The sequence below is a fragment of the Passer montanus genome, unplaced genomic scaffold (genome assembly GCF_014805655.1).
Source record: "Passer montanus isolate IOZ18808 unplaced genomic scaffold, ASM1480565v1 scaffold98, whole genome shotgun sequence".
NCBI lineage: Eukaryota > Metazoa > Chordata > Aves > Passeriformes > Passeridae > Passer > Passer montanus.
Genome location: NW_024375256.1, coordinates 309395 through 330012, shown reverse-complemented (window position 1 = coordinate 330012; position 20618 = coordinate 309395). Strand labels below are relative to the sequence as shown.

The window sequence follows — 20618 nt, the reverse complement described above, 5'->3', positions numbered from 1 at the left end:
CTTGGAAGCAGAGAGGCTTGTCCAGCAACTTTCCATCCTTTGAGGACCTTCTGTGTGGTAACAAGAGGAGAACTTAGAGGGACCATAGCCGTCGGAGCTGCAGGGGATGGTGCTCAGGCTGGGCACAGGGCTGGATCTGGGCTGACCAAGACAGAGGTGTCATGCTGCAGTGAGCTTTGCTGGTGACTTGTGGGCCAGGAGATGGTAGCTGCAGCCACACAGGGGTAGGGTTTGGTGTTGGACAGAAAAGAACAGGGATGATGAAGAGGAGAAGGGAAGGGAGGAGACAAACCGCATTTGTTGAACTCACAGCTGAGGGCTGTGTTTTAGTAATGGCTCACACTGACTGACGTGTTGCTGTTGTGAAAGAGTGTTGGAGCCATTGAAAGGGGTAGACAGGAGCTGAGGAGGGGGAGGGATTGCCAAGCTGAGGAGGGATGCCAGGATGACACACCAGGTGTCTGCAGGTGAGAGGGAGGAGGAGAGCGTTTGACAGCCGCACGCGCTAACACGGCTGTGCTCCAGATGAACACGCTCCTTGCGATCACGGAACACTTCCTGCCATGAAATACATCTGCAGTACAAGATGCTCCTGTCGCACCTGCCAGGGAGCCGTGGGCTGCTGCACCTTCCTGCCCCATCATGCCCCACGCTGGGGTTATACGAGAAGCAGCCTCAGCATGTGAGGCAAATTCTGCAGGTCCAGAGACATGAGATGTCCTCGGACATTGCAGAAGGACAAACCCTTAAAAAAAGGCAGTCTGGAATGCCGTGTCAGTGCAGAGTGATTTGGGATGTGCAGCTGATTTGCACTCCTATCTTTGCCACCTGCTCAGGGCTGGTCCATGGGGATGAAAGGACAGAGGGTCCTGCCCTGGTTCGTGGTGTAGGAAAGGGGCAGGAGTCACCTGAATGGAGCCAGAGGACTAAAGTGAGTCCAGTTGCTGACCGGTGCCTTCTTTCCAGTGGTTTGATCCCTAAGGCCAGCCCACGGCTGCACCACCACAGTTTCTGCATCCATATCCAGAATTTCTAGTTCCCTGCACTTTTTTCCAAGCTTTTTTTCTGTGTGCCTTTGGGAATTTTGTGCCTGTAGCAATTTAATGCACCACAGTCTTTTTTTTTTTTCCTTCCTTTTTCTTTTTTTTTTTTCCTTTTTTTCCTTTTTTTTCCCCCCTGTGGTGGAGGGAGGATAGAGGGAAGGGAAGGAATGGTGGCTGTGGAGATGCAGGTAGATAAAGGTAATTACTTAAACACATATAGGGCAGGACTTACAGGTTTGGAGCCCCAGATTAAGATGCAGAGGAGCATGTGAGGTTGATGATTATATTTCGGGGAGAGTTAATTGACGGAAGGTGAAGGCAGACAAAGAACCGCTGCTTACTGCCTTCTTGAATCCCAATCAGGAATTATGATTAAAGACGCGGCGAGACAACAGAGGCCTGATGAATTGGTGTCTTTTTTTTTTCTTTTTTGCCGTCATTCACACTTGATTGACTTCAACCTTTCAAGTGCAAAAGTCTCTCTTTTCCATTATTATTCATAGCCATCTGAGTTTTTCTAATTAAAGTGTATGAAAACAATTACTGATCCGTCGTACTGAGCGTGGTGGTGGGGACGGCTGCCGTACTGTAACGCCTATGAAAAGCCACAGCTCTATAATGATGTGCAGCTGAGGTGTTAGATAATTTTATTCTTTTTCTACTCTGTTGGGGTTTTTTTTTAATTTCTCGTGATTTATTTTTCATAATTCCTAAAGATCCTAGGAAAGCAGGCTCTTCCTGCTGCTAGACCTGAGAGGGATGGTTTCTTCTTGCCTCCCCTTCTCGGCATCCATGCTCATCCCCCTCCTCCAAGCCCAGCTACTGGAAATTACTCTGTGACCTTTCACGTCTACCAACCAACCACCCACAGCCATCAGATGCTGCTATTTAGAGTAGAAGGTGGAATGAGTTTGGTGCATTCAGCTCCCCTCCTGGGATATGTCAGTGGCCTTCTCTGCTGCTCCGTGGGCCCTGACACTCACTGCCATGTGGTGGCTGGCCCAGGAAAGGGAGGGAGCTCTGTATCCCTCACGGCTCAGGTCACGGCTCTGCAGCCACTTCTGTGCTGCCATTTCATCCTGAGATTTTCTATGAGCTTCAGCTTCGCCACAGGTGTGCTCCTATGTCCTGCAGTTCACTCAGAGCCTTGTGGTCCTTGGCTGTGCAGAAAGCCGGGTACATGGCATGCAGCAGCCACACACATTCTCTCCTGAAATCCAGGGTTCAGATGTCCTCTCCATATCCAGCAGAAGGATGGAGAGGCTTGTTTTGCCTTAGACCCGAATGGGAGTGTTTAGTTCTGCCTCACCTTCCCAGCAGTGGGAGGCTGGGAGCAGGAGCACCTGGAGGAAGGGGAACGTCCCTGGGTGTCAGCAAGGTGGGCAGCTGCTCAGGGCTGTGGAGGAGTCTTTGATTGCCACAGGCACTGACCAGCACTGGGAGCCCTGTGCTGGGAAACACAGGGGTGGTGGCAGTGACGTGGGTCTGTCTGTCCCTGTGCAGTGAGGCAGTGTTCCAGCAGTGTGAGACATTGTCTCCAGACGTTCAAAAGGACATTCATTGTCCTGCATCTGATGCCAGCCATGTGCAGGCTGCTGGTGAGATGGTTTGTGACCAGGTATATCCAAAGAAATAGTTTTTCAGAACAGGATGAGTGTGCACATTTGGCTCTTCCAAAGACCCTCTCCAGCTGACCCATGCAGATTGTCCAGCTCTGTAGAAGCAGTGGTGTCCCAGCACTGCACTGGTTTTGATGGTGCAGGATCTAGCCAAATACTTGAAGAGGAGCAAAGAGAATGCATCAGTCAGAGCAAGGAAAGGGTTACCAAAAGCTTTTTATTTCACAATTTGCTTTCTCTTTAGTCCTTTTTCTTATTCATCCTTTCCTTTGTCACCTCTCTCCTTATTTGTACTTTTCTTTCTCATGCCCCTCCTTTCCCTGCATCGATACACTTTGAAAACAGTGCTGCAATGCTCCCTGGTTCAAGATTACAGTGTACTTTACTAGGTATGATTTAATTAGGGGCCTTATTATGTTTTCAGCAGCTTAAGGTGGGCCTTTCAACTTATCTACCTAATTGGTTGCACAAGAAGTTTCACAGCCCATGACAAAACATTGTCAGTGATCAAAGTCTGAATTCCACATAAAGGAAAAATATTAATAATAAGATTATTCTTCAAGTGTGCACTGCTAATTATGTCCAGAATGTAACTGTAGAAACACTTTTGACTGATTTGAGCTTTGTCTCATAAATACGAAGTCTTCAGTGAGCTGGGAAAAATGATGTCTCTGACTTCACAATACTGATGTCTAGTTTTGCAACTGGAGATGTTTAAAATATTTTCTTTTTTTTTTTTTCTCTCCCTATGTCCTTTCCCCTGTGTCTAGGTGACAACCCCTGAGGTGATGATGCCCAGCAGCATGTTCCTTCCAGCAGCTGCTCCGGAGAAGGATGGGAACTCAGGCACAGAGGAGCGGGAGGGGAAACAGTCTGGTGAGTGCAGGTCAATGAGATCCACTGTCCCAGCAGTCCCCCAGCTCCATCACCTGGTCAGGGACCAGTTTCATTCCTGTTAATCCTCTCTTTGATAGGACCTAGACTCAAATACTATGTTCAGTTTGATGAGCCTTCTTTTTAGAAAACAGGCTTTTGAAACATCAAAAAGGAACAGTGAAGACAGAGGTGGCTGAATGGCTTTTGCTTGAAAGGGAGAATTGAAGGTGATAAATGCACTAAGGGATGTGTGTGTGAATAATTTCCAGATATTCAAAGTGAGCAAGGAAGTAAATTGTGTAGGTTTATGCAATGGGCCATGATGAGGTTAATGGGCTGGTATTGAAACAAATGAATGAAGATAGAGGAGAAATGTTAGAAATACTTGTCGTTGGAGATCAAAAATCACAGAGTATTCAGGACTGAAAGGGAGTGTTGATCTGCCTTGGTGTGCTGGTGTAATTTTTGGGTTTGCTCTGTTTTCACAGAGACCTCTGAGGATGTGGGGAAGACCCTTTTGTCATCAGACAGTGCAGAGCACAGCGGAGACCCCAAGCCCACTCCAGCTGATCCGAGCGCTGCCCGGGAGGACTCTGGCTTCCTGTGCTGGAAGAAGGGCTGCAGCCAGGTGTTCAAGAGCTCAGCAGCCCTGCAGACGCACTTCAACGACGTCCATGCCAAGCGGCCTCAGCTGCCGGTCTCTGACCGCCACGTCTACAAGTACCGCTGCAACCAGTGCAGCCTGGCCTTCAAAACCATCGAGAAGCTGCAGCTCCATTCCCAGTACCATGTCATCCGGGCAGCCACCATGTGCTGCCTCTGCCAGCGCAGCTTCCGAACCTTCCAGGCCCTGAAGAAGCACCTGGAAACCAGCCACCTGGAGCTGAGTGAGGCTGACATTCAGCAGCTCTACGGTGGTCTCTTGGTCAATGGGGACCTCCTTGCTATGGGTGACCCCTCACTTGCCGAGGACCACACAATAATAGTCGAGGAAGATAAGGAAGAAGAGAGCGACCTGGAAGATAAGCAGAGCCCAACAGGCAGCGATTCAGGGTCAGTGCAAGAGGACTCTGGCTCAGAACCAAAAAGGGCCTTGCCCTTTAGGAAGGGCCCTAACTTCACTATGGAGAAATTTCTGGATCCATCTCGCCCATACAAGTGCACAGTCTGCAAGGAGTCCTTCACGCAGAAGAACATTCTCCTGGTACATTACAATTCCGTTTCTCATCTGCATAAACTGAAACGAGCCCTCCAAGAGTCTGCTACTGGGCAGCCTGAGCCTACCAGCAGTCCAGACAACAAACCTTTCAAGTGTAACACCTGCAACGTGGCCTACAGCCAGAGCTCGACTCTGGAGATCCACATGAGGTCTGTCCTGCACCAGACCAAGGCTCGCGCAGCCAAGCTGGAGGCGGCCGGCGGCAGCAGCAACGGGGCTGGCAACAGCAGCAGCAGCAGCAGCCTCTCGCTGGGCTCGTCCACACCGAGCCCTGTCAGTGCCACCAACAGCAATGCTTTTGCAACCACCAGCACGAGCACTTCAGGCACCACTCCCATTCCCAGCCTGCTCAACCAGGTCTCCAGTGACAGTGTGGGAATTCCTCCCTTGGGTAACGCTGTAAGCACTAACATCTCCTCCTCTGCAGAGCCCAAAGAGGTGAACCGCAAGAAGCTGGCAGACATGATTGCATCCAGGCAGCAGCAGCAGCAGCAGCAACAGCAGCAGCAGCAGCAGCAGCAACAACAAGCTCAAACCTTGGCACAGGCACAGGTCCAGGCCCACCTGCAGCAGGAGCTGCAGCAGCAAGCTGCTCTCCTGCAGTCCCAGCTCTTCAACCCAGCACTTTTGCCGCACTTTCCAATGACCACTGAGACCCTTCTGCAGCTGCAGCAGCAGCAGCATCTTCTGTTCCCATTCTACATCCCCAGTGCTGAGTTTCAGCTCAATCCAGAAGTCAGCTTGCCTGTCACCAGTGGTGCACTGACATTGACTGGGACGGGTCCAAGTTTGCTGGAGGACCTGAAGGCACAAGTTCAGCTCCCTCAGCAGAGCCATCCACAGCTCTTGCAGCAGCAGCAAGGTCAGCTGTCCTTGTCCCAACCCCACTCCGTCCTACTACAGCAGAGCCAGCACCCAGAGAAGAAGAATAAATCTATAGTGAAGGAGAAAGATAAAGAAACCCCACGGGAAAGGGAAAGCGCAGAGAGGGGAGACAATAACATAACACTGAAGGAGTCTCTTCCTGATAACTTAAAGCCCAAAGAGAAGAAGGACTTTGTGCCAGGCAGCAGTTCAGAGCCCTCCATACTGCCTCCACGGATTGCTTCTGACGCGAGGGGCAACGCCACCAAAGCCTTGCTGGAAAACTTTGGCTTTGAGCTCGTCATTCAGTACAACGAGAACAAGCAAAAAGGGCAGAAGAAAAATGGGAAGACAGAGCAAGGTGAGAACTTGGAAAAGCTGGAGTGCGACACGTGCGGCAAGTTCTTCTCAAACATCCTCATCCTGAAGAGCCACCAAGAGCACGTTCACCAACATTACTTTCCCTTTAAGCAGTTAGAGAGATTTGCCAAACAGTACAGAGAACACTACGACAAGCTGTACCCGCTGCGGCCGCAGACCCCAGAGCCGCCCCCGCCGCCGCCGCCGCCCCCGCCGCTGCCTCCAGCCCCTCCCCAGCCTGCTGCTGCTCCTGCCATCCCCACTTCTGCCCCACCCATCACCTCTCCCACCATCGCACCAGCCCAGCCCTCTGTGCCGCTCACCCAGCTCTCCATGCCTATGGAGCTGCCCATCTTCTCACCACTCATGATGCAAACCATGCCCCTGCAGACATTGCCAGCACAGTTGCCGCCTCAGCTGGGCCCTGTAGACCCCCTGCCCGCCGACTTGGCCCAGTTGTACCAGCATCAGCTCAACCCCAGCCTTCTCCAGCAGCAGCAGAACAAGAGGCCACGCACGCGGATCACCGATGACCAGCTCAGAGTCCTTCGGCAGTATTTTGACATTAACAATTCCCCAAGTGAGGAACAGATCAAAGAGATGGCAGACAAATCTGGATTGCCCCAGAAAGTGATCAAGCACTGGTTCAGAAACACCCTGTTCAAGGAGCGCCAACGCAACAAGGACTCCCCATACAACTTCAGCAACCCTCCCATTACCAGTCTGGAAGAGCTGAAGATAGACTCGCGGCCTCCTTCTCCAGAGCCTCAAAAGCAGGAGTACTGGGGAAGCAAGCGGTCCTCTCGAACACGTTTTACTGACTACCAGCTCAGAGTCCTACAAGACTTCTTTGATGCCAATGCTTACCCAAAGGATGATGAATTTGAGCAGCTTTCTAACCTCCTGAACCTCCCAACACGTGTTATAGTGGTGTGGTTTCAGAATGCCCGTCAGAAAGCTAGGAAAAACTATGAGAATCAGGGAGAAGGCAAAGACGGGGAGCGACGGGAGCTCACAAATGACAGGTACATTAGAACAAGCAACTTGAACTACCAGTGCAAAAAGTGCAGTCTGGTCTTTCAGCGCATTTTTGATCTCATTAAACACCAGAAGAAGCTTTGTTACAAAGATGAGGATGAGGATGGACAAGATGATAGCCAGAATGAAGACTCTATGGATGCAATAGAGCTCTTGACTCCAACCAGTTCCTCCTGCAGCACCCCGATGCCCTCACAAGCTTACAGCACACCTACATCTTCAGCCAATGCGACCTCTTCAGCTCTTCTGCAGCTCACGGCAGAGGCAGACGATTCCTCCACCTTTAGTTCTAAAGCAGAAGCTACAGATGAGAAACCAAAGCAGTCTGAACCTCCAAGTACACAGCAAAACCAAACCCAAGAGAAGCAAGTGCAACCAAAGCAAGAGCCTCAGCAGCAACAGGACCAAGGAGAACAAAAGACAAGTTCAGCACACCAAAAGATTTCACAGTTATCCTCCCCCTCTTCGCTGCAACAGCCACCTCCTCCTCAACCCCCTCAGTGCTCCTTGTCACAGTCAAGTCCGAGTCCATCTCAGCTCTCACACCTCTCCCTCAAACCCATTCACACATCCACCCCTCAGCAGCTGGCAAACCTACCTCCTCAGCTAATCCCATACCAGTGTGACCAGTGTAAACTGGCATTTCCTTCCTTTGAGCATTGGCAAGAGCATCAGCAGCTGCATTTCCTGAGTGCACAGAACCAGTTTATCCACCCCCCATTCCTGGACAGAACACTGGATATGCCATTCATGCTTTTTGATCCCAGTAATCCACTACTGGCAAGCCAGCTGCTGTCTGGAACATTACCACAGATTCCAGCAAGCTCAGCCACCTCTCCATCGACTCCAACATCCACTATGAACACGCTGAAGAGAAAGCTGGAGGAAAAGGCCAGTGCAAGCCCTGGAGAGAATGACAGTGGGACTGGGGGAGAAGAACCGCAAAGGGATAAGCGTCTAAGGACAACCATTACCCCTGAGCAGCTGGAAATCCTGTACCAGAAGTACTTGCTGGACTCCAACCCCACACGGAAGATGCTGGATCACATTGCACATGAAGTGGGCTTGAAGAAGCGCGTGGTACAGGTTTGGTTCCAGAACACCCGTGCACGAGAGAGGAAGGGGCAGTTCAGAGCTGTGGGGCCTGCCCAAGCCCACAGACGGTGTCCCTTTTGCCGAGCTCTCTTTAAAGCAAAGACAGCTCTGGAAGCTCACATCCGGTCCCGTCACTGGCACGAGGCCAAGCGAGCTGGGTACAACCTGACGCTGTCTGCTATGCTTCTAGACTGCGACGGGGGGCTCCAGATGAAAGGAGACATCTTTGATGGAGCCAGCTTCTCCCACATGCCACCAACCAGCAGCGACGGACAGAGCGTTCCCCTCTCCCCAGTGAACAAGAGTATGGAACTGTCACCTAGAACCCTGCTGAGTCCATCTTCCATTAAGGTGGAAGGGGTTGAAGACTTTGAGAGTCCCTCCATGTCCTCAGTCAATCTGAACTTTGACCAGACAAAGCTGGACAACGATGACTGCTCTTCCGTCAATACTGCAATCACAGACACTACCACAGGAGACGAAGGGAACGCAGACAACGATAGTGCAACAGGGATTGCAACCGAAACCAAATCCACATCAGGGCCCAGCGAAGGTCTGACTAAAGCAGCCATGATAGCAATGTCTGAATATGAAGATCGTCTGTCTTCTGGCCTGGTCAGCCCAGCTCCCAGCTTCTACAGCAAAGAGTACGACAATGAAGGTACCGTGGACTACAGTGAAACCTCCAGCCTTGCAGACCCCTGCTCGCCCAGCCCTGGTGCCAGCGGTTCAGCCAGCAAGTCTGGTGAAAGCGGGGACCGGCCCGGGCAGAAACGCTTTCGCACTCAGATGACTAATCTCCAGCTCAAGGTTCTTAAGTCGTGCTTTAATGACTACAGGACACCAACCATGCTGGAGTGTGAGGTTCTGGGCAATGACATTGGACTGCCAAAGAGAGTTGTTCAGGTCTGGTTCCAGAATGCCAGGGCGAAAGAGAAGAAGTCAAAACTCAGCATGGCCAAGCATTTTGGTATAAACCAAACAAGTTACGAGGGACCCAAAACAGAGTGCACTTTGTGTGGCATCAAGTACAGCGCTCGGCTGTCTGTACGTGACCATATCTTCTCTCAACAGCATATCTCCAAAGTTAAAGAAACCATTGGAAGTCAGTTGGATAAGGAAAAGGAGTATTTTGACCCAGCTACTGTACGTCAGTTGATGGCTCAGCAGGAGCTGGACCGAATCAAAAAAGCCAACGAGGTTCTTGGTCTGGCAGCTCAACAGCAAGGCATGTTTGACAACACGCCCCTGCAAGCTCTGAACCTTCCTGCTGCGTACCCAGCGCTACAGGGCATCCCTCCAGTCTTGCTCCCAGGCCTCAACAGCCCATCCTTACCTGGCTTCACTCCATCCAACACAGGTGGGTACGGGTGTTACCCTGCTTAGGCACACCTTCACTGGGCACATACCTAGCACAAGGAGTTGTTCCCTCGGGAATGACTGATAACAGGACTCTTGGCCTGTTAGTTCAGCATGTTGACGTTACAGCAAAAAGCAGTAGGTATTTTAGCTAATTCCTGAACTCAGGAAGTTTTGTAGCAAAGTCTGAACTAGAGAAACATCTAGACATGTTGCATATCCCTGTGTAGAAATCCTGAAGCTCCTTAGAGGAAGTGGAATATAGAAGATTTATCCAACGGAACAGAAACACTAATGTGCTGAATACTCTGTTCATTATTCCTTTTGACGTTCAGTTTATGTGGTGCCATCCCAAGCATTCAAAAATCCAAACTGTTTCTAGGGGAAGGTGTGGTGTGCGTGGTAGCACTGGTGACAGATGCCCAGAGCATCTTTATGTGTCCTTGAGGTGACCTCTGGGACAGATCCCAATGCAGCTGAGGATCAGTTTTGAGTAATGGCTGGGTATGACCTGAAAGCACAAAATCCTCAACAAAAAATGGTGTAGTTGTGGGACAAATCTAGTTTTTATTAAAATAAGATTTTTCTTAACAATGCTGCATAAAAATGAAATTTGTCATAATCCTTTGGGTGGCCTAATGTCAGATACTGGACTTCATCTTTTGAGAATGCTCCTTTCCTTTGTACCTCGTGGAGAGATGGAAAGTCTAAGCGATGTAGCAAACACTGGCAGTGGAAAGTGCAGCTCAATGACCGCAGTGACCTAAAAAGTGTGATCCAAAGGCCTTGTTTCATTATGTGTCTGAAGGGCCCCTGCACATGCGAGGGGTTTTCCATGTCACCCTTCTCACCACAGATCTTGTTTCAGAGCACTCGGCCAGAAGCATCTCTTTGGCAAATCATATCATCACCCTGTCAGAGGTTGCTCTGCTGCACTGTTTGCTTAGTGCCCCAAGTTTATAACAAAAACTAAAATTACTTTTTTGCACTTCAGTCCATATTGTTGCTTTTGTTTTTCTCCAAAGCCCAGGATGTGTCCTGGGGAGATGGGACTGCATCTGATGAATCTTAAATGCTGTCAGTGACTGCCTAGACAGGACTGAACTGTTTAGAAAGTCAAACAGTCTGTTTGTGGCCTTTAGATAAAGCTCCAAAGGTCAGGCCACGGCAGCTCCGGGCCTGTCAGAGCAGATAAGGCCATGCATCCAGGAACACTGTGAATTGCCTCCTGCTCCTTCACTTGAACCTCTCAGGGATGTTCAGCTGGGAAACATCCATTTCAGTGGTGTCCACATATAGCATGCCCTTATCCGAGATCTCCAGGGCCACTGCATGGAGCCTCATTCCATACCTGTCCTGTCGTCACAAATCCTTCTTGTCCCAGCACCCCATCAGGAGCAGACACAGGTTTCAGAAGGGTTTGGGTCAGCCATGGCTGAACCCTCCCAGCTGCAGCCACCCTCCTTGCAGCCCTCCTGCAGCTCCTTGGCAGTACAATGTAAAATAAGTCACCAAGCCTCCCTGGCTGGTCCCAGTGTTCCTGCCCTGCTGGCTCTGAGCAGCCCCTGCCGCGGCGGTGGGACTCAGGTTTGTTACAGACTGGTCGGGTTTTGCTCGTGGGTTTTACAGCAGGTTCCTGCTCAGGAGATGGGGGATGTACAGGGCTGAGCCAGCAGGATACTGGAGCTTTATTTTGGGGTTTTTTTCCTCAAATGGCATCACGGGAGTTGCCAAGCAAAATGTTCCTCTTCAGGAGCATATTTGCCAGCTGCAGCAGCCATGACTAATGGAGGTGACTCCAGGAGCCACACTCCTCTTGCTCCCAGCCACTGTAAGAGCAGAAATTGGCACCAGGGACAGTGCTGTTAGAGGCTATTCTTCCTGTCAGGAAGAAGGACAAGCTTCACATTCCACCATTAATCTATCTCCTTAATGAGGAAGCATCACTACAGTTCTAATTCCACCCAAAACACAATGCTTATGCCCAGGAGAGATGTCTGAACACCACATAAACTCTGGAATTGCTCAGAAGCTGAAAGGAAGGAAGGAAGGAAGGAAGGAAGGAAGGAAGGAAGGAAGGAAGGAAGGAAGGAAGGAGTTGCTTCAAAGGTTGGTGGATTCATGAATATCAGCTTAATAAGGACAAAATAAATTAGGTTTAGCCTGTTCAGTCTCCAGTTGTCATGACTGGGGCTTCCCAATCTGTGAAGATCTCTACAAGATGGGCAGTGTTGAGCGTTCTCACCCTTTGGCCTAGCACCATCCTGCTGCTGGAGTCCTTTGGCCCAAGGATGCTGACACAAGTGTCAGTCATTTGGGAATTTCAGAGGAGTCAGGACAACATCAGCTGTGCTGGGCACCCTGGGTGCTGGTGGGTGTCCCCCTCACCCATCAGGCGGTCAGTGCCTCTGGGCAGTGCGGCCAAGGCAGTGGGGGCTCAGGGGCCTGTCCCCACCATGGAGGGCCTGTGGGGTGGGACAGGAGCTGTTTTCCAGAGGGAGCAGCAGCAGGCATGGGCTCTCTGACCTGTGCTGCAGCAACACATCAGCTCAGGCTGGTGGCTGTCCTCATACAGAAGAGATGGAGGGTACAGGTTGTGGGGTGGACTGCAGTCACCCTCATGCTTTTTGCCCGCCCAGCACAAACGTGACTTTTCACCTTTCTCTCTTCCTCTTGCAGCTTTAACTTCTCCCAAACCCAACCTGATGGGCCTGCCCAGCACAAGCGTCCCTTCACCCGGCCTCCCCACCTCTGGATTACCAAATAAACAGCCCCCGGCCGCACTGAGCTCACCCACCCCAGCACAAGCCACGGCGGCCGTGGCCCCGCAGCAGCCGCCAGCCACGACCCCGCAGCCGCAGCAGCCAGCCCCCGCCCAGCGCAAGGAGAAGGAGAACGAGAAGGCAAAAGAGAAGGAGAAGGCACCCAAGGGGAAGGGGGACACCCTGCCAGGGCCCAAGAAGGAAAAGGGGGAGGCACCAGCAGGCACCCTGGCGGCCCCGCTGCCCACCATGGAGTACGCGGTGGAGCCTGCCCAGCTCCAGGCGCTGCAGGCCGCCCTCAATTCGGACCCCACCACCTTGCTGACGAGCCAGTTCCTTCCTTACTTCGTCCCCGGCTTTTCCCCCTACTACGCCCCACAGATCCCTGGCGCCCTGCAGAGCGGGTACCTGCAGCCCATGTATGGGATGGAGGGGCTCTTCCCCTACAGCCCTGCACTGTCACAGGCGCTGCTGGGGCTGTCTCCTGGCTCACTGCTGCAGCAGTACCAGCAATACCAGCAGAGTCTGCAGGAGGCATTGCAGCAGCAGCAGCGACAGCAGCAGCAACAGCAGCAGCAGCAGCAGCAGCAGCAGCAGAAACCGCAGCAGCCCAAAGGAAGCCAAACCCCCGTCCCCACGGGGGCTGCCACCCCGGACAAAGACCCTGCCAAAGAACCCCCCAAGCAAGAAGAGCAGAAGAACGCACCCCGCGAGGTGTCCCCCCTCCTGCCCAAACCCCAAGAAGAGCCTGAAGCAGAAGGCAAGGGCGCGGACTCGCTCTGCGACCCTTTCATTGTCCCAAAGGTGCAGTACAAGCTGGTCTGCCGCAAGTGCCAGGCGTGCTTCGGCGACCAGGAGGCGGCCAGCGACCACCTGAAGTCCCTCTGCTTCTTCGGCCAGTCTGTGGCGAACCTGCATGAGATGGTGCTTCACGTGCCCACGGGCAGCGGCCAGGGCAGCGGCTCGTACCAGTGCGTGGCGTGCGAGAGCACGGTGTGTGGGGACGAAGCCCTCAGTCAGCATCTCGAGTCAGCCCCGCACAAACATCGAACAATCACAAGAGCAGCAAGAAACGCCAAAGAGCACCCCAGTCTATTACCTCACTCTGCCTGCCCCCCCGACCCCAGCACCGCATCTACCTCGCAGTCGGCCGCTCACTCAAACGACAGCCCCCCGCCCCCCCGGCCCCCCCCGGCTTCCCCCCACGCCTCCAGAAAGCCCTGGCCCCCGGCCGCCCCCCGCGCCCCGCCAGGGCAGCCGCCGCCGCCGCCCTTCCCTCCTCTCTCCTCATCTTCAACGGTTACCTCAAGTTCATGCAGCACCTCAGGGGTTCAGCCCTCGATGCCAACAGACGACTATTCGGAGGAGTCTGACACGGATCTTAGCCAAAAGTCAGATGGACCGGCGAGCCCGGCGGAGGGGCCCCAGGACCCCGGCTGCCCTAAGGACAGTGGTCTAGCTAGCATAGGAATGGACACCTTCAGATTGTAAGCTTTGAAGATGAACAATGAAAATGAATTTAAATAAAAAAAAGTTAATAACAAACCAATTTCAAAAATAGACTAACTGCAATTCCAAAGCTTCTAACCAAAAAAAAAAAAAGAAAAAAGAAAAAAAGAAAAAGCGTGGGTTGTTTTCCCATATAACGATGCCGGTGGGTTTTACATTTCTTTTTTCCTTTCCTTTTAATAAAATAAAACTTAAAAAAAAAAAAGAAAAAAAAAATCTGTTACATTTGTCCTCTGGAAGGTACTGTTGGTCTGGGAGACGAAGGCCGTGCTGCCTCCTGGCGCCTGCGGAGCTCGCACCCCTGTACATTGCCCGTCTGATCCCCCTCGATAGCACAGCAGAGCCCGGCAGCGCTGTATGGGAAAGCAGCCCACCTGGAGACAGTTTTAAATTTCTTGCTATCTTAGCATTCAGATACCAATGGCTTGCTAAAAGAAAAAAGAAATGTAATGTCTTTTTATTCTCAGGTCAATCGCTCACACTTTGTTCTGTTTTCAGAATCATTGTTTTATATATATATATATATATATATATACATATATATATAATTTCTTTCGTTTGTTTTGGGGGTTTTGTTTTGGTTTGGTTTTGTTCCAGAAAAGGATTTTTTTGTTGTTGTTGTTTTTTTGGTTTTTGGGGGGGTTTTTTGTTAATTTAAAATGGGCAGAAAGTATTCAAGAGAAAAACAATGTGAACTGCTTTAGCTTTTCGGGGATTTTAAGGGTAGCTTTTTCTGCTGAAGCCAATTCCAAGGGGAAAAGTTAAGCACTCCCACTTTTCAGAAGAAAAAAAAAAAACCCACACAAAGAGTGTTGAGGACTTGGAGCTTAAAAAAATAAGTTTTAAAACAACTGACTTTCTGTATTTATGATAGATATGACCATTTTTGGTGTTGAGTAGATTGTTGCATTGGAAATGAACTGAAGCAGTATGGTAGATTTAAAAGAAAAAACCCTTTTGTGTACATTTAGCTTTTGTATGGTCCAGCTGACGGCTTCTCATTTGATGTTGTCTTGTTCATTCCTAGACAGATAGATTGCGATCCATCGACTCGCCTGAGCTTTTCTCCCCTTTGTACCTTTATCCCCGTCCCCATCCTGTAATCTTCCACTTATGGTTGCTACCTTCATTTCTTAGAGGGTGGTTGCATAATTATTTTATAAAAACTAAAGAAAGAAGTTCAAAGGGTTTTGGGGGTCAGTAGGATCCCTTGCAGAATATTTTTTGTTGGGGGTTTGAAACTTTTTAAGGCATATACATGCGATTTACCTATGTCTGTTACCCTTGTGCACTTATTTTATTCTTATTTTCCATTTCTCTTGTTTTCTTCTCTTTTTCTTCCCCTATTCCTTTACTCATTTTGTAAATGCTTCAAAGACTCTGTTCCTGACCTCTGAGCATTGGTTCTGTTTGTGTAATTAGGCTGCACTCTGTTCCTTCTTTTGGAAAAAAAAAAAAAAAAAAGGTTTTGTTACATTTTTTTCTCTAAAGAAAATTCATGCTTTAAATAAAATCCAAAGACATACCCTTCACCACTGGTGCAGAATGAGCAAAAAGGATTCTTTTTACTTGAGAATTTGTTTCTGATTTAAACAAACAAGTCTAAGTTTAAATAAAGAATAAAAAAACATACCGAGGTTGTTATCTGTGCTTCTTCTGCAAGCAGAGAGACAACTCTTAGTGAGCACCCAGTGCACCCCAGGCAGGTTTCTCTTTCCAAGATCTCTCAGTGGCAGCACCGGGTGCCAGGCTCAGGGGGGCCCGGAGCCCCCCGGCCCCCCAGCCCGCACGCACCTCAACTGGCCCAGACTTTGAAAGGAAAACTTGATGCTGCTAAAATGTAGATTTTTGGAGACGTAGATACTTTGCTGTTCCCTTCCATAACCAAATGCCAACAGAAACAACCTCTTTCCACCATGTTTCCTCTGCCCGAAAGCACGAGAGCCTTCTGCCCACCATCGTCATCCTCCTCCTGCTTCAAAAGGGAACTTCGAAGACTGTGAACGCAGGTTCCTCCCTCCCGCCGCCTCCGGCTGCTCTCCCCGGGCCGAAGCCACTCGCCACCTCCGTGAGAGACTGGAGCATCGGAGTGCGGGTTCGGTTTCTAGCGGGACACTTATATTTTTATGGAGTTTTGGTTTTAGTTTGACGAAAGACTAGATCCTGAACTGTTGTACATATTTCTGACTAGGCTAATGCACAGTGCAAATTCCTTTTTTAATTGTTTTTTAAGTAGTTGATACTAAAGCGCGAACTACCGGATGTTCCTCCCGGGACCCAGCTGTAGCATAAGGTGTCAAAAACAGAACCACGTACCCATGGAGCGTTTGCTGTTTTAACAAACTGTTTTCTTTAACAGAAGTTCTTGTATTTCTCCCTGTGTTTGAGATGAACATTTTTTAAATTCTAAAGTTGTACAGGTTTTTTTTTCCATTATTTTATCTTGTATGTAATTCTATGAAATATATATATATATATTTTTTGCCATTTAACTGTTGTATGTTACTCTGTCTGTATCATATAGAAATTTTTTTGTTTTGTTTTGTTTTGGATTCTCTCTGTGATGCCAGTTCCCAGTTTAACACAAGCTTTATCTGTCCAATTCTGCAAGGTCTCTTTTGGAAATCCTTTTCTTATGTCTTGTTTTGTTTCGTTTTTTTAATTATATTGCTTGGTCATAGTGCAATTTCTCTCTCCTCCTTCCCCCTCCTCCTTCCCACCCACTAAAAGGTTTTATAAATTCATTTCCTTGTATTTTTTCTAAATGTTTCTAGAGACTCTTTCCGTGCGAGGTTGCCTCCTCCTCCTCCTCTTGCAGTGGGCTGCGCGGGGCCCCAGTGCCGGCCTCGCGCCGCCCCGGCCCGCGCGCGGCTTTCCAGCAAGCGGCAGAGCAGGGCCAGGCCGGGCACGGGGAAAACACTTCAGACTTAGCATTAAGCGGGTTTCTGTTTTATTTTTAATAAAAAGCTTTTTTAAGTGGTGAAGATGGCCAAAGTTTCATACAATTGAGAAAAATAAAGAGAAGCATCAGGGGTGTGCGGGGCCACCTGGGGCTGGTAGGGGACAAGGTGGGTGGACACAGCCAGCACGCTCACCAAAATATATTTTGCTTTAAAAAAAATAAAAATAAAAGCTTTTAAATAGAAGCAGAAGTTGGGTTGGTTGGTCGGTTGGTCGGTCGGTCGCTTTATTGTTGGTTGGTTGGTTGGTTGGCGCTGATACTGCCCACTGTGAAACAAAACTTTGACTATTTTTTTGTTTTTATTTGGGGGGGGGGCGAGTTTCGGTAGAACAGAAAGCATAAATGAGGTGAAGAGGGTTATGAACAGCCTTTGCAATGTACAAAAACTAGAGCAAGTGAAACCAAAAATGATGTTCTTGGTGTTTTTCTATACTGTAGTCTTGTTAGCTTTTTTGTTACTGTAACAATGCTGATCTCGAACTGTACCAAAATACATGAGACTGACAGAAACAAACCACGTGGAACTTTCAAAACTTTAAAAAACTTGTCACAAAAGACTTTGTTGTCATAGTTGAGTTGACTGTAGATGGTAATTGAATATACTCCTTTGGAACTATTTCATCACGTATGTTTCCTGCTCATTGTGATACATTAAAAAAAAATGAGCAAAAGCTCTAGTCTCAATGTCCCGCGTGTGCGGTGCTGGGTCCGTGCTGGGTGGGACTGTGCCGCGTGGCATGGCGTGGCGTGGCTCCGCAGGGCACACGCGTGCCCGTGGCAGGCGGGCGCTGCCGCAGAGCCACGTGCCCCACCCGTGTCCTCGCGCCCCGCTGGGCGCCCACGCGCCTCCCGTCCCTCCCGTGGGGCCCCGTGCCTGCGCCGATGCTGTGAACTCCCTGCCAGTGGGAGCGGTGAGCCGAGCAGCGCCGTCCGTACTGCAGCTTTGGGATGCTCTGTGTGTGGAAAGGACATAAGAAGTGCATTCGATTTTATTAAATGACTGCAGAAGGATTTTGGGCATGGTTCTGTAGTGAATGGTTCAAGGGAAAGTGCAATGCCTTGATGGTCCGTCCTGAAGCCTGCGAACTAAAAAAATCACATCTGTTTGTGCTGCTAAATCTAAAGAAGATGCAGGTAAGTAGGTAAGTGGCAGCTCATTGCACTCCCTGTGCAGCAGGGAGGGAGCCCAGAGGAACTGCTGAGTGTACACAATTCTCTTGCCAAAAATTGCCCCTTGCAGCAGAAAAGGCTTGAAATCCGCTACCAGGGACCACATCCAAAAGGAGTCACAGGGGCCACAGCTCATCTCTAATTTATAACTACAGTGATAAATAATTTACACCCACCACTGCAGGTGGGGCAAGCATCTGCCAGTATGGGTGTCCTTGGTGCAGTTGCCAGGACAGCGAGGGGCTTCCTCCCCCTCCACGGGAGAAGGGCCGAGCTCTGTGGTCTCCAGCGGAGCAGAGGGCACAGGGAGGAAATCCGACAACTCCCAGGGGTGTGGAGCATTCCTTGGTTAACCTTCACACTGACTGACCTGGGCTCCACAGCCCTCAGTTACAAAGTGAAGTGTGTCAAAGTCACCAAGGTCCCCGTGATTCCGGATGCTGTGGCGTAGCTGCCCCAGCCCTGCCCCAGGAGCAGCTTCCAAAGGCGACCCCCTGCCCATGGGCACCCAGGTGGTGAGGCCAAATGCACCTGGACTCACTGCAGCTCAGGACTCCTAAAACCCTCCTCTGGCCAGGCTGCCCGGTCCTGTCCCTGGCTTGGGCACTGTTCCTCTGGCATGAGCCTAAACAGATGAGGATCTGGATTGTCTCTCAGCTGGCTGGGGTTTTATTAATAGAAAAACTCCATCCTGCCTTTTTAACAGGCAGGCAGGACTGCGGCAGTGACAGGGTCGCCAATGTGACCCTCCTCCTGCTGCTGTTTGCACTGCGCTGCATTAACATCTCTCCTGTTCCTAGGCCAGCCGCTTTGTAAGTTTATTATATAACATTGCTATTTATTCTTGGGTTGAATTCCACTGTAAAACAGCCACGCTTGAGGAAGTGCCTCGTTATGTTCAGGAAGGTGTAAATGGCCTCGAGTAGCTGCACAAGCTGCAAACTAAAAACGTCTGCGCAGCATCCTGCACAGAGCAGCCCATCCATGGGAATTGTGCAAACCTCTGACAGGAATAAAGAGGTTTTTCCATGCTGTGATTCTGGTAAGAGAAGGCTGGGAGTGATTTTTAATGACCTTTCATTGCCATCATCTCAAAGAGATTCACCTCTCACTAGTGCACTCTTACAGGCCAGAAAATGCATATTTATAGAGCCATAGCAGGACGTGCCTGGCCGAGGGGTTTGCAGCTGCATTTCCAGCTGCAGGGGCCCGGCAGACCCCCGGGAGCTCCTCCCAGGCACCGCTGCAGTGACACCACCCCTGTGCCAGGCCCCGCTGGCCCGGCAGGGCCCCGTGCCCAGCCTGGGCTGAAGGACACTGGAAGGCTGCCGAGATGTCCCCAGCACAGCTGGGTGTGCTGCAAAGGGCCACCAGGCCAGGCTGAGCCAGCAGTGGGGAAGGGTTAACTCCATGAGTGCTTAAACGCCAGTGTGGAGCTGGTTCTCTGTTCCAAGCTCGTTAACAAGGTACACCTGATGATCTAAAGCACTAGAGAGTCATTTTAATTAACGCTCTGCCAGAGGGGATGTGGTGAAGACACTGATTTCACTCCAATGACTTTCTATTTTGGTGTTTTGCGGAATCAGTGTGTTAGTCCCCGGGCTGATGCGAGCTAATCCAGCCGCTGCTGCCTGGGCACAGCCACCGCTCGGCTCCCCGGGCAGGTCAGTGCTGCGCTGCTGGCACCTTCCACAAGTCAAAGCCACGACCCCTTGGCCAGGCTGAGCGGGGCTGGCTCTGGTGGCTTGTCCCCAGCAGGACCCAGCTGTCACCCCAAGCCACCAGCAGGGCACAGGTGGCAGTGGGGCCGCAGCAACACAGAAACAAGAGACAGCCATGCAGTCACAGGGCCCCTTCCACACAGGGCCACAGGGCAGGGGACACCTGGCTGTGCCCGCTGCCCCATCCCGAGGGATGGCGTCTGCCTGAGCTGGGAAGGAGCCACAGCCAAAGGATCTCCAGGTCTCCCACAGCCTCTGCGGTGACAGAGGAGAGACTTCACACTGCCCCAGAGAGCAGACAGCGGTACCTATAAATGGTATTGTGCTCTTGGTTAGATGGGAGCATGATGTTACTTAATTAATGTTTTAATACCCTAGGCATCTTCTCTGCCGTATAATTCATATCGATTCAGCTGTGAGCATGTTCTGTTAAAAAGACTCTCTTTCCTAAGCAAACTTTCAATTATATTGAATTGTCACAGCAAAAAAGGGTCTTTTCTCAGATGGGGGAGGGGGTGCTCAGCCAAATCACTGCTGGCCAGGCTGGGGACACACCACACACAGAGGCATGCACATGCGAACACCTGCACACACATGCACACACGTGCATGTGCACAGTGCCCACACCCTCCTGTCCCAGTGCTTCCAGCCTCCCCTGTGCTGGTGCACCCAGCACAGCCTGTGGCTGCAGCATGGGTCAGTGGGGTTGGCCCCCAGCGCAGCCGGGGCACAGAGCTGGGCACACTGGGAGGGTGAGGAAGCCGCTGCCGCATCAGAATTGTCAGAAGATTATCGTCGGGGCACAGAGAAGGCAAAGCCTCTTTTCACCCCCCAGTCAGGCTGATGTGTGTGGGGAATGCTCAGTGTTTTGGCAGAGCAGTGACAGCTCTTTTTTAAGCAGCAATTCGGTGTTGGTTGTGTGACATCCCGTCCCCGCGGCTCCAGCAGCACCACGATCAGCGCTCACGGCGGGGGAGAGGGACACGGGCCACGCCAGCCCTGCATGTGTCCTTCGGCCCCA

The 20618-nt window shown here is 50.7% G+C and overlaps 1 protein-coding gene across 5 annotated transcripts in view; it reads left to right on the top strand.

The window, feature by feature from the left end:
* The window catches only part of ZFHX3 (zinc finger homeobox 3), a 382420-nt gene extending 365392 nt beyond the window's left edge, over positions 1-17028 (top strand). For all 5 annotated transcript variants that reach the window (XM_039696465.1, XM_039696467.1, XM_039696469.1 and 2 more), the window contains 3 exons: positions 3433-3538; positions 4027-9474; positions 12153-17028. In XM_039696465.1, coding sequence (XP_039552399.1) covers positions 3433-3538; positions 4027-9474; positions 12153-13726 — 7128 coding nt within the window. In that variant the 3' untranslated portion in view covers positions 13727-17028. The remainder of the gene's footprint in view (positions 1-3432; positions 3539-4026; positions 9475-12152) is intronic.
* The last annotated feature ends 3590 nt before the right edge of the window (positions 17029-20618 follow it).